This window comes from Myotis brandtii, unplaced genomic scaffold, assembly GCF_000412655.1.
Source record: "Myotis brandtii unplaced genomic scaffold, ASM41265v1 scaffold440, whole genome shotgun sequence".
NCBI lineage: Eukaryota > Metazoa > Chordata > Mammalia > Chiroptera > Vespertilionidae > Myotis > Myotis brandtii.
In genome coordinates this window covers 6,724,626-6,741,509 of record NW_005366834.1, presented here as the reverse complement: position 1 = coordinate 6,741,509, position 16,884 = coordinate 6,724,626, and the positions used below count along the sequence as shown (strand labels likewise).

The 16,884-nt window shown below is 40.0% G+C and overlaps 1 protein-coding gene across 2 annotated transcripts in view; it reads right to left on the bottom strand.

Moving 5' to 3' along the window:
* Window positions 1-16,884, bottom strand: part of MARCH11 (membrane-associated ring finger (C3HC4) 11) — a 157,781-nt gene that overhangs the window by 10,057 nt on the left and 130,840 nt on the right. For both annotated transcript variants that reach the window (XM_014546336.1, XM_014546338.1), the window contains exon 3: window positions 10,703-10,895. In XM_014546336.1, coding sequence (XP_014401822.1) covers window positions 10,703-10,895 — 193 coding nt within the window. The remainder of the gene's footprint in view (window positions 1-10,702; window positions 10,896-16,884) is intronic.

Genomic DNA, 16,884 nt, shown 5'->3' with positions numbered 1-16,884 from the left:
ATGGGGGAGCTCTGCTCAGCCACAAGCAAGGCTTATGGCTGCCAGTACAGTGGTGGTGGTGGGAGCCTCTCCTGCCTCCTCAGCAGCGCTAAGGATGTCCAACTGCAGCTTAGGTCTGCTCCCTGCTGGCAAGTGGACATCCCCCGAGGGCTGCTGGGTTGCCAGAGGGATGTCTGATTGCCAGCTTAGGCCCAATCCCCAGGGGAGCAGGCCTAAGCCAGCAGGTGGTCATCCCCCAAGGGGTCCCAGACTGTGAGAGGGCACAGGCCGGGCTGAGGGACCCCCCCCTGAGTGCACAAATTTTTGTGCACCGGGCCTCTAGTTATAATAATAAATCTCTCTGCATGCCCGATGGAACAGTATGTTGTTAAAAAACTGATCAAAATCCATCTTGTGTGTTAATTAAAGCTTTTTGGATCAGTAATTTACTTTGATATATCTCCATTTATTGCCCACACTCTAGTATATAGAACAAAGCCAGTTCTTAGAAAGATACTATTAATAGACTTTCCTCATGGTAAGTAGAAATAAACACAACGAATTTTCCCTTTTTTCCCTACAATGAACAATCTACTGCAAACTCACAGAACACAATGTTATTAATCTTCAGGGTAAAACCAGACATGTATTGGCTGTTTTATTTTTCAGGGTGAGAATAATATCTTTAAAAATATAAATTGAAATATCTAATTAAAGCCTGCTTATCTGTGTGACCTGTAATAGGCTGTTTCATTTCTTGTGGCCTTGTTTTTCATTTCTCTTACATCATATAGGCTGTGTGTAAAATTCCATACAAAAGCTACTATCTAAGCATAAATAATATTTCTAACTCTTCCATTTCATTCACAACAGTCAGGTTTGTATAATTGCAAATATTGATAAAATTTTAACCTGAATATAAAAATGCTCAGACCTCCGGTTTCCTTAATATTTTATTCTGTGATCTAACAACAGAATGTTTAAAATTCTCATAACCACTCTCTGGAAGATAGTGGAGTCGCAGACAGAGTCAAGTTGCACACGCACATATATGTGCACACCTGCACACAGAGTGAGGTCACTAGAGCTGTTGTCTCCTGACCTCTCAGCTTCTCTCCATGATCACGGAGGGTGTGTCCCTGATTCTTGGATGTCCTCGGCTTCCTAGACCCACACACTTCAGGTCCCTGTAGATGATAGCCACAACCTGGTGTGCCTAACCCTTCCCTCTGCTGTTCCTCCCTCACTCCAGCATGGAGTTTTCCCTTCTAGAACCCATTCCAAGTGCAAGCTCTGAAACTACCACCCATTGCTGACAACCACCACCTCCGATGCCTCTCACTCACTCACTTTCTTTTTTTTATATATATATTTTATTGGTTTCTTACATAGAGGAAGGGAGAGGGATAGAGAGTTAGAAACATCGATGAGAGAGAAACATCAATGAGCTGCCTCCTGCACACCCACTACTGGGGATGACTCACTCACTTTCTTAATTTCAATGTATCCTGTCCCACCTCCTAAAGAGTTTGGACCCCTGGACTGTGTGGTCTCTCCCCGCTCTCCCAGCCTCTTTCTGGCTGTGGCTCCTTCCCAGCAGCTGAGAAAGCACACCCCACCCTTTAATCACACTCCCACCTCTGGAGGTGAAAGGCAAGGCTGATCCTGCTGCTGTCTTCTAGCAACTGCATGCAAAACCCCATCATAGCCCAATCTCACCATTTCACGCTCTTCACTTATTTTTCATCCCATTGGGTAAAAAAGCTCAGCCACGTAGCCCTGTAGATTGGGACCACCCCTGCTCTCACCTCAGGAGGGCACTCAATTATGCCCAACAAAGTCTCTTAGCTCAGCTTCCTCCCCCAAAGCTCACGAGGCTCCCCTCAGTCTACTCATTGACAACACATGAATGGATATGTCTGTCTTCCAATGAAACTTTATTTATGAGCACTAAATTTTATATTTGATATAATTTTCATATGTCATAAAATAAAACAAAATTCTTCTTTTGATATTTGTCAACCATTTCAATATGTAAAACCCATTCTTAGATCATGGGCTGTATAAGAACATCCCTCTGCTATTTATATCTCTATCCTGCACTCCAGGCTTTGGACACAATAAATGGCCAGTAGATGACTGACACCTCTTTGGCTAGACTGCCCAAATTGAGAGAGATGGCTCAAAGAGTCACACCGTGTCCTAGAGGAAATGGAAGGCAACAATAACAACCTATTTGGTCAGCTATGCTGCTGATTATGCCGATATTTCTCCAAAAGAACTTGAACTTTACAAGGTCAAATGAAAGAAAGGTGTTGGGTTGGGTTTTCTCTTCAGAGGAGGCCTAAAATGTTCATTATCTTTAAGAGACCATGAAGGGCAAGTAACAAAACAAATTCCCTTCTATTTATTTCCTGGGGTTTTAAAAGCAGCAATATCACCATAACTAACATGATAATAATCTTTAGAAAAATTGGTAAACATCAGTATGAGACTAAGACATACAAAAGCCTATAATTTGTACCTCCAGAGCAAAGAGATAATAATAGCCTACATCTCAAAACATATAAAGAATACACATTTGTTTCCTCTCTAAGAATTTTGAATTACAAGCGGCCACTCTGCCTCTCCCTCCAAAGGGCCTGACCAGGATGTGCTCAGAAATTAGAAACCTAAAGGACCCAAGGCTGGGGCTGGTGTTGAAGAATAGACATCTGCTTGACTTGCGTCAGAATCTTTGTATAAATGAAGTTGCGGCATTTCCTGGGACAAAAAGCTCGCTAAGATATTCTGAAATTGAGAAATAATGACCTGTGCTTATAAAAGAATTCTAAGAAGTCGTTCCAAAGAAGCTAGCAGAACATGCAACTCTGGGAACAGTCATGGCTGCGGGGTGACAGGCCCCTTCCTTTCAGCATGGCCAACCTCACAACCCAGTCCTCAGCCTGGGACAAACTTTGAAGGGAAACCCAGAGGGGCTCTGGGCCAAAGTGGAAGGTTTGTGTCCACCCTGCACTAACTGGCAGCTGAGCAAAGGTCTCCTAAGTAGCCAAATTGTAGCACTGCATGAATGTAGGTCCCTGATCAAATTATAGATCAGGAAATGGGATCATTTCCTGGAGCAAAGGTGGCTGGTAGTCTTCTTGTGTCAAGAGGAAAATTATGATATGAAGATTCAACAAGGAAATACTGGGTAAATCAACTTTCCTAGTTATTTTGCCAAACACTGTTTGAGTTTGTGTGTGTGTTTTTCACACCCCTATGATGCATGCAGACTTATCCACATTAGTGCTTCCGCTGAACTCAGAATGAGACAAGGGCAACACCTTCTGCAATGCATTTTCCTGCACTGTAATGCAGAGTGCCAACCTCCACTTAGGCAGCTTTCCACATCGCCCTCTGTGGCTGAATGCTGACCTGTTGACATGCAAAGCTGCTTTCCTGAGTGAGCTCAGTGCTCAGATCCCAGACTTGGTAGTGACAGTGGTGGTTATGGGGATAGGAGGGGGTGGAGTATGATGAAAGGTTGGATCTGGGCTCCCAATATTTTGTGCTTTTAAAATATCAACTGAACAGATTGGAAGTCTTAGCATCAAACTGACTGGCAATTTTGAATGGGGTGGGCTGGGCTCCCAATATTTTGTGCTTTTAAAATATCAACTATCAACTGAACACAGATTGGAAGTCTTAGCATCAAACTGGCTGGCAATTTTGAATGGGGTGGAGCAGGTGTGGGGTGTAGGCAGCTGACAGCTATTGTCTCTACTCCCCACAGGGAAAGTATTTTCAATGTGGAGATGGCCCGTGTCCAGTCACACTGGATTCTGTGGTCCTGGCTCTCCTTAGGGAAGGCGAGGACATCCACAAACACCTCTGTGCAGGACAGCGCTGGAGCGGGCCCTAAAAAATGCCGCCAACATGTGTGTTCTCCTGGTAATCTTACATTTTCACTTGGAATATTTAATCATTTTATAGGTATCATTTTACATTTATCTATAAGTATTTGGCAACTTAAAAAATGCTCTCTCTCTACAATGACCCAAGAGTGGACATTTTGCAGACCTGGCCGACCATTGCCCTTTGAAGCGCATTCATCTATGTGGTTGCCGACTCTGTGTGGTGGCTACGCAGGAACTGGATGCTCTCCTGTGCTCTCCAGCCAACTCACTTTTTTTCTGCTCTAAATTATGGCATTTCCATTCCAATGCTAATCTCTTTCTAACTCTTTCAGTAAATGTGTTTTCATCTAAAATACTTTAGAAAATATTGTCAGGTTCTGAATCATGCTGAGTGAGAAGTACCAGAGACCCTGGAAAATTTTAAACAGGAGGGAGTCTAGAAGTCATATTTTGCTTGGAATGCACTAGTATTTTTTTTCTTTAGTTGATTTACTTTCTTAATTATGCTTTACTTAAGCTAATTGATTTGTGCTTGTTGAAAGTGAGCCACAGGAAGGAAGATGACCTGAAAGCACCATTTCAGGAGGAAACGACCTGGCATTAGACAGGCAGACAACTGGTCACCCTCAATGGCAAGAACTCACTTGTGGTAACGGAGACTTTGATTATCCTAAAATTATTTGTCACACTTCTTCATCTTTCCTCATACACTATCAAAGAATTAGAAAATGTACATTTTAAATTTCATGTCCATAAAATGTTAAATAAGGTGTTCCTTTTAGCTGCTTTGCCTGGAGAAAAAAAAAATGAGCGAAGTGGAGCAATATCAAAGGCAAGAGAGAAACATTAACTTGGCTTTTAAAAATGTAAACACATGTCTGATATCATCAGTCTAAAACCATAGGAATATGTTGTGTTTATTTATTGTCCTGAAGTTCTATAATGAAATGTGAATAAAAGTTACCGACTGGGAACTCTAAATAGTTTTCCTGTGTGTACAAGTTTCCAAGTTGCTTTAGCTAGATATATTACCAACTATGAAGAACAGATTTTCAACAGGGCTACAATAATAGTGATAACATTTACATGGATTTTTAAAAATGTATTTAGATTCAAAATACAGTAAAATAAAACTTTATTTCAGAGAGTACAGAATTTCTGCAGAGGAGCATTTTTTTTTTCAGTATTGACTGTGATTGGTACAGCAAGGAGAAGATATTTTAATCAGATCCTCACTCTGGTACATCTCGGGCTATTTTTTTAAATTCCCTAATCTCTAAAGCTTTCCAATGCCAGACAGCATAAACAATCATAATATACTTTATTTCAGTACTTTAAGAGAGCCCTGAGAAATAGCTGTGGTTCCTGATGGGAAAAGTATGTGTGTGCGTGTGTGTGTCCTCCATTCTGCATGCTTGTGCTTTAATTTGAGAAATAGAAACATACAGAAAACAAGCAATAACAGAACCAGTACTTTAGCCATAGAGCCAAGGGACAGAGAGAAGCAATTTTTCTTAAAGCAATTTCAGGAATCACTCTCTACACGAATAAAAAAAGGGACAGATTGAAGCGTGAAATCCCCTCAGTGTTAACAGTATAATAGAAGAAACTGGCCAGGAGCTCCTAAGGGCCCGGGGGAAGGCAGGGTTTGTGAGAGGTGGTGATCTCTGACTTCGATCACCCCTGCAGGATTTCATTTTTCAGAAAGAATAAGTGGCGTGTTAACACCACAGATCATCGGTCTGTGTCCCTGCACGTCACGACCCTGGCATCGGAAGACACCAGGCAGGACGACCTGCATATTCACACGGCCCAGTGTGACCACTGTTACTTTCTTAGATAAAACTGCCCCAGAGACTGAAATAGTCACAGAATGAATTAAGAAAATCACTCTAATGGTGTTAAATATAGTTGCAACTACCAATGGCAATGTCAAAAAGTGACATGCAGGCTTGTCAATGTATGGGAAAACCGGAACTCCCGTATATTGGGGGTGGGGAGATATAAACCGGTAAAGCCTTTTTAGGGTACAAAATGTTAACATGTGCATATTACTCAAACCAGACTTTCCACTCCTTGGAATCTGGCCTACAGAAATACATAAGAGGATGTCCTTCGCAGTATTGTTCATAAAGGCAAAAATATCCGTCAACAGAAGAAGAAAGTTCAAGTAAATCCCATACATCCGTTCTATTGCAAAAAGAGCTCGAGATCATATTGTTGAATGAACACGACTATTTGTTCAACCTTATGAATAGTTCTGATCCTGCTTATATGAAAAATATGCATGTTAACCTAATGAAAAAGAGCTGGAGGATATGCATCAAGATGTTTGAGTGGGGATGTTTCTTCAAATCGAGTGATGTAACAGAGCAGTGTGAGTAAAAGGGTCCGTCTTAAACTTTATATATTTCAGAATTTTAAATACAAAGGTGTCTCTTAATTTGAATCTGTATATATTTACGTGGACAATTAAGAAAAATTTTAAAAGAAAAAAAGTAATCCAAGTTTTTAAATTTTGTAATTATGATTAATTAGCTCCTTCCCTTAGTATCTCAGGGAAGATTTTCCAGACATGGACTTGGCACCACATTGTGGTGTTAATGATTAGGTATAAGCACTGTTATACCTATTTCAGGAATCCCACTAACATAATAGGGTTACAGTTTTAGTCCGTTGCTTCTACAAGAAACCGAACTGACCTCTACACTACCAGACACTAAGTGACTTGGTTACTGCCCTCCCTCTTCAGATGCAAGTGAGTCAAATGACTCCCTGTCCTCATGGCCATCACTTAGTCCCTCAATCTTTGAGTCATTGAGAAGCACATTCCTCTGTGGCCCAAACTTGCTTTGAATCACAGGACCAATGGAAGTGAGAGCCTTCAATTTCCTCTATGTGCGAAGTGCGGAGTAAAGAACCAGATGCTGTATGTACCCAGTGCCATCTGCCAAGCATTTGCTCTTCGTTTCTGAGTTTGCTAACCTTCCTTTGTCCACTGTGCAAATCTTCTTAGGAGGGAGTCTGTTTTGCTTATTGCTTCTCCCTAAATTACTAGCCCTGGGCTACCACATTTGGGTGGTTTCAATCCTTTAGATTAGTTTTCCTGGTGCACAATGATAGTCTGAATGCCATCTATTTAAATATTTAAAAGAGCTCCCTAAATATAACATAAAGTGTTCTCTCTTTATACCTCCATTTCCGTAAGACATGTCTCCCTCTTATGGCTCTCCATCTACCTCTTCACCACCACCATCTCACCGTTAGTCCCCTTCCTTCTCTTAATCCTCTTGAACTCATTTTCACTGTAGGAAACACAACCTATTTACATGGACATGGTGCAGCTTCTTAATCAAATTTTTATGCATATACCATTCCATTACCTAGACATCTGTCCAATATGGTAACCACTACCACATTTGGCTATTTAAATTAAATTTAAATAACATTAAGTTTAATATTCAATTTCTCATTCTCACTAACCACATTTCAAGTGCTTAATAACCAAATGTAGCCCGTGTCTTTGGTACTGGACAGCACAGATATACAGTGTTTTCATCACTGCAAAATGTTCCATCCATCAGACAATCCTGGTTTAGGTATTTCAACTCTAATAGTACCCAGACCCTTGGGAGAATTCTAAACTTTAACAGCAAATAGAAACTGGGTCTCAGGAAAGCAGGAAACTTATTAATAATGAATGAAAGCAACAATAAATTCACTGTGTCTGGAAATAAGTAAATAAATTTCCCACGTAAATAAATTTTCTACAAATATTTACATTTCTATTTAATAATCCAATAAGACTCTCTTCCTAAACATGACATACACTGGCTGGATTATAACAATTTTTTATTGTGGAATTATCTGTAGATTTTCAGAATTATTATTGAAAAAGAACATTTATGAAGTTGCCAACCCGCTCTTCTCATTTAGGTATAAACAAATCTGAAAAGCTTGGATGAATAGGAATGTAGGAATGTTTTCAACCACTTTAAAGCCCTCTGAATGGCGAAGCAGTCTTACATCCTCCAACAGTGACAAGGGGCCATCTCCCCATTTGCCAAGCATCTACTTATCCATCAGCCTCCTTGGCTCTCACTTCCCCATGAAATCTGCCTGAATCCATCCACTCCCTACACACACTTCAGCGTTAATCTCTCCCAGCTTTGTCCAACCACCATCTCCTGTGCATACTTGCCTACTGTGCACAACTCACTGCGTTCTGGTTACCTACTTTCACATCTGTCTGTCCTGCCTGTGGGCTAGAAGCTTCTTATTGGCAGGAAAGTTACTGACTCTTATTTTTATTCTCAGCTTCTAGCATGATGTCTGGCACATAGAAAGCTCTCAATATATACTTATTAAACTGAGCTGAGCAAATTGGGCTCAGAGCTATAAACCTGCTTTTCACTCAACTCTGACTCGAAGTCTTGCTGTCAGGAGTATTTGAAGTATAATCAATATAATCTACTTTGTCACTCTCTACACTTAATTAGCAGACATCTGAATTAATTTGAAATGTTAGCTATGATCTATTTGGCTATTGTTAGCCACCCTATATTTGTTTTCTTTACTATAGTAGTTTCCTAATTTCTTGGGGGGAAAAAAATAAGATTTTCTCTGGGCCCAAACAGACTAAATAATATTTCCAAGTAAAATCAAGAATGTTGTTCAATCTGAGTTCTTTAATATTTTTTTGAAATACACAAATAAATGACTAATGGCACTTATATTTGCTGAAACAAAATACAACAGTATTGTCAATATTTAAAATTTATATAAAAATTCACTCTCCAGAGTGTCTCCAGGACACTGTCCATTGGTTTTTGTTCCTAAGAAATTTGACTTTATAAAATGGGAAACACCCATATTTCAAAACAGAATCCCAAATATGTCATATATTACTGAAAGATCAATTAGTTCATATGTATGTGGTTTTTAAAGCAGAATTCTAATATTCTTGATTAAAAGTCTGGCATTAGCAATCAAAATTTGAGGAATAGTATACCAAATGCAAGCTGTGGAATTTAGGAAAATAATTTCCTGGCCAGGAAGCACATGGCCCTTTTTAGTTAATATCAAGAAAATCAACTGGAATTCTTTTTCCCTCCAGGTTAGATTGGGAGCCTAGTGGTTCCTTTGTTTTTTACCTCTCCTTTGAATATTAATGGCACACCACATTTTACAACATTTATGCGAAAACACAGAAGAAACACTATCTCTGAATTTGTTGAGGGAATTGTAGAATAATTTTGTAATTCTCTGTATTTAGAGCACTACCCTAGAGATTACATTTGTATAGAGATTTAGCATTTCCAAAAGCATGCATAGGCATTATCACACTTAATGCAAACTGTTCATATACATGATTAGCTCAATTACTCAGGCAACATCTGTTCAGTTTACGTATTATTCATGACATTTCCCTGCCTTCTTTTTTTCCTTTCTGGACTGAAATTTGATCATTTTCTTTCTTATTAGCTTTGTACTAGTGACAAAGGAGAAAAATAAGATAAGGAGAGGGAATTCAGGCTGATCATATTTTAAAATTTATAGTTTTTTTTAGAAAAAAATGACTTAGAATATAAAACTGCGGCTAAATTAAGGCTCTGGTGAGTAGAGGCCTTCGTTTAAGTTATTTAAATTATTTCAATGTTTGTGATTTACTCAAATGCCCTTAATTTACAACTTGCAATTAATAACATTATTTATTAGTCATTATTTCCCTTATTTAGGCCTGTGAACTAGGGATGATTACTCCCATTTTTGTAGGTGAGAAAACAAGGATATGGACAAAGTTGATGTGTCCAAGCAGAGGCCAGGATTAGAGGCCTCGTGATCTGATCCAAGCTGAGCATCCATTCCCTGAAAGCAGCGCGTATGAGAAGGCGTGGGAGGCTCCTAAGACACAGATGGGCCTGAAGTTTCTGATTTGGCAGGTCTAGGGTGGGGCCTGAGAGTATGCAGATGCTGCTACTGCTGGTGCTCCTCCCACCACACTTTGAGAACCACTGTTTTAAAAACCATAGCTGCCCACCTCAGCTCTTTCCACGTCCCACTAAACTGTAAACCACATCAGAGCAGGGAAAGTCTCCTTGGTACGGTGTTGCTCCTCCCCATTCCTGCCCCCCATTGTCGACTGGTCGCCATCAAGGTGCCTGGGGCCCCTCATATACCACATAAACACTGTATGTATGAGTCTGCTCTCATTTCTCAGGGAAACAACACATCAGTCAAGTGTAGGATCTGTTTAAGCTAAAATGTCGACCCTTTTTCTCTTTTAAGCCACTAAGTTTAATAAATGAAACAAAGAGGCGCAGGACAGCAAAGAAAACTGCCCCTAAGTCCCTGCCTTCGGGGAACCTGAGTCCCTGCCCCTGGGGGAATCTGAGTCGCCATGCCATGATGTGAGACCTCCAGGTGTGGGTCCTCTCCCCAAATGCACACCATCACCTCTAGCATCCATCAGTGCTACCCCAGCTTTGTGAAGGGCGACTGATTTGCTCTTACTCCCGAGAAATAAATGACTGTCCTTCTATCGCCCACCCTAAAAAATTTGACTCCTCCTTCCTTTACGTTGCAAAATATGTTACTTAAAATGGGCATTTTCCTGTTCACTTTTTTAAACTACTTAGGAATGTCGATGCTATGCTTTTACAGAAAGGTGGCCAGGTTGTGACGCCCCAGATAGTCATTAGTTCACTGGAGAACCAAGATCCTGCGAACCACAACATTCTATATCACATCCGACTGGCGCAAATATAACAGCTGCAAGAAATGGATTACTGACAGTTTGTGAACGTGTAACGTCTTGGTCTTACCTATGCACACTAGATCCATAAAACCATACATTCCATAGCAGATCTGAAAAAGGATGTCCTTCCTCTGCCACACTGCATAGGGGCTGAAGGCGGACCAGAGAAGCCAGGTGACACTCGCTATTAAGAACAGGGATCCTAGGATTACAGCAATCATCTGAACTTTCTCAACCAGTGTTATAGAAATGCTTTGCCACTAAAAGAAAAACAGAGGCATGTAAGAAAAAAGGTGCTGTGTATAATTTGAAAAGAAGAAAAAAAAACCCAAAACAGTTTCAGCCCCGTGTTTCTCTTTATAATGTTAGACCCTTTTCAATCTGATCGGCCCCCAAATGAATTTTTCCATTTCATCCAGGCTGTACAAAATAGAGAAGGAGATAAATATTAATGAGCTGCCTTAACTTCATTATTTCCAGTAATTCGCCATTCTGTAAGTTTAATCTCGTTTTAGTCCAGATAACAGCACTGAGAGCAAATGGCTGAGGAATATTTAGTACCTGGGAATTACATTACCATCTTTCATGCATGCAGAGAATTAAAAAACACCGAAGGAACACGGGGAGGACACCTCGGTTTGGAAGTCTGTTTTACACTTATCATATTTGGCTACTGCAAAAAAAGGAATTTCTTGTTTTGTGAGGAAATGTAAAAGACAAATAATTAGGTGATATAGCAGCAAAAGCTGAAAAAGCTGTTTAAGGTAAAATACTAGAATAATTATAAGGGGAACTATAAAATATTATATTATCTGTTATTCTTAAATTTCATATACTCAGATATTATTGACTTTTAATTATAGGTTAATCCATGAAGCCATTTTTGTCAAGATTTAGAATTTGTACACAAATGGAGCATCTTTGAAACTCACAAACTGTATAACGCTTACACGACTCAATGGGGAAGGTAATTTGAGAGAATTTACAGTACAAATGATCAAAAATTTTCAAGGGTGTTATCGACTTGAGGTAATTAAATAGTCATGTTCTCGCTTTTGTATAATTGAGACAGAAACAAAACGAAAGTTGCTATCATGGTTTGCCAGTAAACAGTGAAACACAACCTGTAGAATCGAAAGAGCTATGGCCGTTGCAACGTATGGCGTGTCAGAAGAATTTCTGAACAGTTTAAATACCTTTAAAACCAAAGGAGTTTAAGCAACTGGGTGAATCTGGTATTTTCTTAACCTCTTTACTTACCTGAAGTCTGAATATGTGCATCCCCAAATGGCAAGTCTATCACTACCCACAACTTCCCTCTCTCCCTCCCACTGTCTCGCTGTCTCTCCCATCATAAAAAATTTACATATAATATTTAAGTATGCATTTCACCATGCATATTCATGGATACTCTTAAATTCTACATTTACAAAAGATTAAATATCAAAATGCATTAGAAATATTTCATTTCCTAAAGTCATTTATTTTTGTTCTTTAAAAAACAGAACCAATTGACAAAGTTTGGTGGAAATTCTATAAGAAAGAGATTTCTAATCATCTTAAGACAAAGATTCATTTATTGAAAAATGGTTCTTGCTTTTCAAATTCTGGATGAATAATAATTAACCTGGATCAACATTATTTTATCGTTACCAATCAACCAATGTTGTATTTCAAGCATGTATTTGAAGTCAGCTTTTCACTCACTTCCTGACATAATTTTAAACACATTAATTTCAAACTGCTGGGCATTTGAATTTTAAACCATTTTAAATTTGGTTTCACCAAACAAGTGTGAAATGTCAATATCTGCTGCTTTTGTTTAGTTTTGATGCTCACTAAAATTTGCATTGAGTACAATCCACATGGTAAGCAATATAGAAAACTACTTCTAACTTGCTCCCATCCTAGATGGGCACTACCCTGTCTGTATGTATTAGGTCACCCTCTACCAATTTATTAAGCACATCAGATAGATCAAAACAAAGCATACATTTAAATCCATGAGGCAAAGGTGTTTGCCAGTAATCCTTTATGTTCCAGATTCATTACATAATTTTAGTGGAGTTAAATTTAGACAGCTCAATATTGTATGGTTAATTATATTTAGCTTCAATTAGGCTTACTAATTAATTGACCCAAGACTGCTTGCATGCCAATTCAGTAACAAATGGTGGCGGAGGCCCTACTAGACACTTGGTGGGGATGGTGTGATTGATAAGGCTAAGCTGTCTCCTAGGACACAGGAAATTGTGATGGCTCAGTTTCAGAGTCAGCAAGACTCTGGGGGGTTGGGGGGAACCTCAGGCGGCAGGCTTCTGACATGTGAGGCTTAGCTGTTCCTTAACAGAAAAGGTGAATGATTAAAGGGGCAGACTTACTAGGAAAAAGATGTTGATGCGTCATACTTGTTTGGTGATACCAAATATAAAATGGTTTAAAATTCAACTACCTCGCCAAAACCGGTTTGGCTCAGTGGATAGAGCGTCGGCCTGCGGACTGAAAGGTCCCAGGTTCGATTCCGGTCAAGGGCATGTACCTGGGTTGCAGGCACCTCCCCAGTGGGAGATGTGCAGGAGGCGGCTGATCGATGTTTCTCTCTCATCGATGTTTCTAACTCTCTATCTCTCTCCCTTCCTCTCTGTAAAAAATCAATAAAATATATTTAAAAAAAAAAAAATTCAACTACCTGGCAGTTTGGAGTCAAATTTATGTCAGGAAGCAAAGAAAAAAAGAACTCAGTGACAGTACATTGGGAGGCTTAATTGTTTACTATTGTCATAAACATAATTTCTCCTTTTGGCTCTAAGAATTTGAGATTTTTGAAGCTTATTTTTAAAGGAGGATAAACTGCTCATATCTATAATGAGCTCACTGAAATGTTTCGTTTTATATCTCTTTGCTAACAATGCAAATCTGCGTGGAAGTGCATTAATGTTCTTCATAAACTGATAAAATTAACACCATTTCACTGAATAGCTAATACGAACAAACCATTACTAAAACCAAAATTATTAAACCAATTGTGAACATAGGCATTTCCCTTTGAACACTGAAAGTATGTTGGTAATTTGCCTACCAAATAGGGATCTTTCTTATTTTTGAAATTATGTGCAATAAGTGGAATTTGTTCACTTTCTTTCCCCAGAAAAAATAATACTGCTTCCCACCACTAGAAAACACCCACCTACATCTTGGCCCTGGACATTATCTACAGCAGTGATGGCGAACCTAGGACGCGCATGTCAGAGGTGACACGCGAACTCATTTTTTTGGTTGATTTTTCTTTGTTAAATGGCATTTTAAATATATAAAATAAATATCAAAAATATAAGTCTTTGTTTTACTATGGTTGCAAATATCAAAAAATTTCTATATGTGACACAGCACCAGAGTTAAGTTAGGGTTTTTCAAAATGCTGACACGCCGAGCTCAAAAGGTTCACCATCACTGATCTACAGGCTCAGCCTAAGGAACTGCGCTAATGGGTCATTAGCTTGGATAATAAAAGCAGAAGATGAGTCTCTCGAGCCCCTCTCTTTACCCTGACAGTATCCAAGGCCTGGATTTCAGTTTGTAAGATGTTTCTGAATCTTAAACAAAATTTGCCAACTGCTGAGCACACTTTCCTCCTCTAAAACTTGAGATATGTGTATGCACATATACTTTTTCCACTTAAATTTCTTCCTAATTTTGAAAAGGGAAACAAAAGAACAATAACCAAATTGGCTCTAAATAATTGCTATTATTTTACTTCCATCACATTTGGATATGTGTTGACACTTTTATATTCCTGAAGAGCTGTTCAATTTTACACAAATGATGGGACCTGTTGTTTCTAGCAAAGTGGGGCCATCGGCTCCTCTTTTGGAAGTTCATCCTTATTTAGTGGACTGGAAGTCATTTAATATTTAAGTAGAGCTAATATATGCCAGACACTTTTCTAAGAGGTTACATGTATGAGCTAACTTAACCCCCATGACAACTCTATTAGGGAGGTACCTTTATAATCCCCATTTGAAAATAAGTAACCTGAGGCAGAGAGGTTACACAATTTTCCCAAGGTTAATCTTTAACCTAGTGAGAAATGGGAAATGAGATACAAACCCTGGTAGTCTGGTTCCTAGGGTCGTGCTCTAAACCCATACACGGCACTGTGTAATAATTCCACCGAGCTCTGATAATAATTAATTGCACAGGCTCTGTCTTTGCAAGTGCCAAGGCAATTTTCCTGATTAAAAGCTTGGAGTCTATCCTCTCTGGATCTACTGAAATAGCTTTCCAGCTGGACTTCTAGCTGTGAATCATTCCCGGATCCTCTGTGTAACTCCCAAGTCTACGTTGCTAATGAAAGATCTGCCCCTGCTGGGTGGACTCTCAGCTCCCTCCAGGAGGGCTCAGTGGTCATGGTTCAGCACACATTCCCAGTGCCTGGCACATAACTATTGCAGGAAGGATGAAAGAAAATATGGAGAAATATTACAAGGGAGAGAGGGAAGGAGCGGGGAAGGAAGTTAGAAGAAAAAAGGGTGGGAGGAGAGAGGAAGAGAGGCACACTCTGACTTCTTTGGATTCTCCCAAGTGCTATGTGCTTTTTACTTTGGCCCCTCTCTGCCTCTGAGCATGCTCCGACTTCAGCATGCAAGGCCCTTCTCCCGCTTTGCACCAGATGAGATCTTGCATCCATCCGCAACAGGCTTTAATGCATCTGAAGCTACCCACCTTGTGCGGCTCCTCTTTTAAGCAGAATCCCTCTCTCTGGACCCTGCAATCCAATGTTTATACTTCAGTTTCATTCTGATTTCTTTCTCACTTGGGTCCCAGGTAGGTGTTTATCTCCTTGTTGCCCACGGACTGCAGGTTTCATAACAGGAGAAAAGCAGTCTCACTCCTTTTGTGTCCACCAAGAGCTGAACACACTGCTGGGGCTCAGGGCGGGCTGCTCCAAATATCCCCAAATGGCATATTGATTCCTTTGAATTAGTTACTTGACAAGCAACTAGTGCAAGAAGGGCATGTGGATCCTCCCTGCCTTGAATGCAGGATATAAATCTCCCCTGTGAAAGGGGCCCTGCATGCTCCAGCGGCGTGGGGGTGGGAGGGGGGAGGGTCCTGAGAGAGACACCTCACCACTGAGTTAAGGAATCCAGGGCCGAGAAGCTCACATAAACAACCCTGTTACTCCTTTCTACCCAAGCCCAAACTGTGTTTAGGTTCCTCACCAACGAGCATATAAAACTAGGTGTCTTTGTTCTGTCACTTCTTCACGAAGTTATTGTTTCTTGGCCTAAAAAGTATAAAAGTTGCTGGCTGGTCAATCTGAGAGTATCATTTTTGATCTCCTGGGGGCACATATTAAATTGTTTTTTCTCCTGTTAATCTGGCCTTTTTCAATTTTATTATTAGTCTGGTCATAAGAACTCCAGAAGGGGAAAGGGGAGACCACCGAGTAAATGCTTTAAATACATGGTCTCCTAACTAGTTTCCGCCGTCTGTCTCTCTGACCGCCAGGCTACCATCCTCTCCACATCCATTCTATCACTACCCACAGGATCACGGTACAGCTCTGGCCAAACCACCAGTGAGTAGAGAAGTGAGAATTTAAACCCAGACCCGTCTCTAAAGCCCAAGTTCTTTCTAAAATGCCGTTCTCTCTGTCTGGACCTAATTATACCTATCTAAAAGGTAGCATAGAGACAGAAAAAAAAGTCAAATATGAAAAAAGCAGCTAAGCAGAGTGCCAACTAAGTCTGACCTATAGTTTTCTAAATGGCATCCTCAAATTTCTTGAATCTGAAAGTTGCAGTTTGTTAAATGAGTATTAACATAAAGACGGAAATCTCAAAGAATTCTTTCTTTTTAATTTTAATGATGTTTAAAAGGAATTAAATAAACTCATGTTGGAAATCTACACTAATAAAAGAGAAACATGGTAATTGGCGTACGACCGCTACCCTTTTCATTGGCTAATCAGTGAGTATATGCAAATTAACCCAAGATGGCGATGGCGGCCGGCAGCCAGGCACTGAAGCGAGCACGAGGCTTGCTTGCTGCAGACTCCAACCTTCCCCGCCTAACTTGCCAGCCTCTCTGTTGCAACTCTAAGCAACTATATACTATGTTGCAAATAAGAAGCTAAACAAAACCCCAGAAAAGGGCTTCCATTCAGCTGGGCTCGGACCGCAACATTGTATCCATGTTTTCAGCAGCGAGGCCTCAGAGCTAAAGCTGGCCCAGAATAAAAAAAAA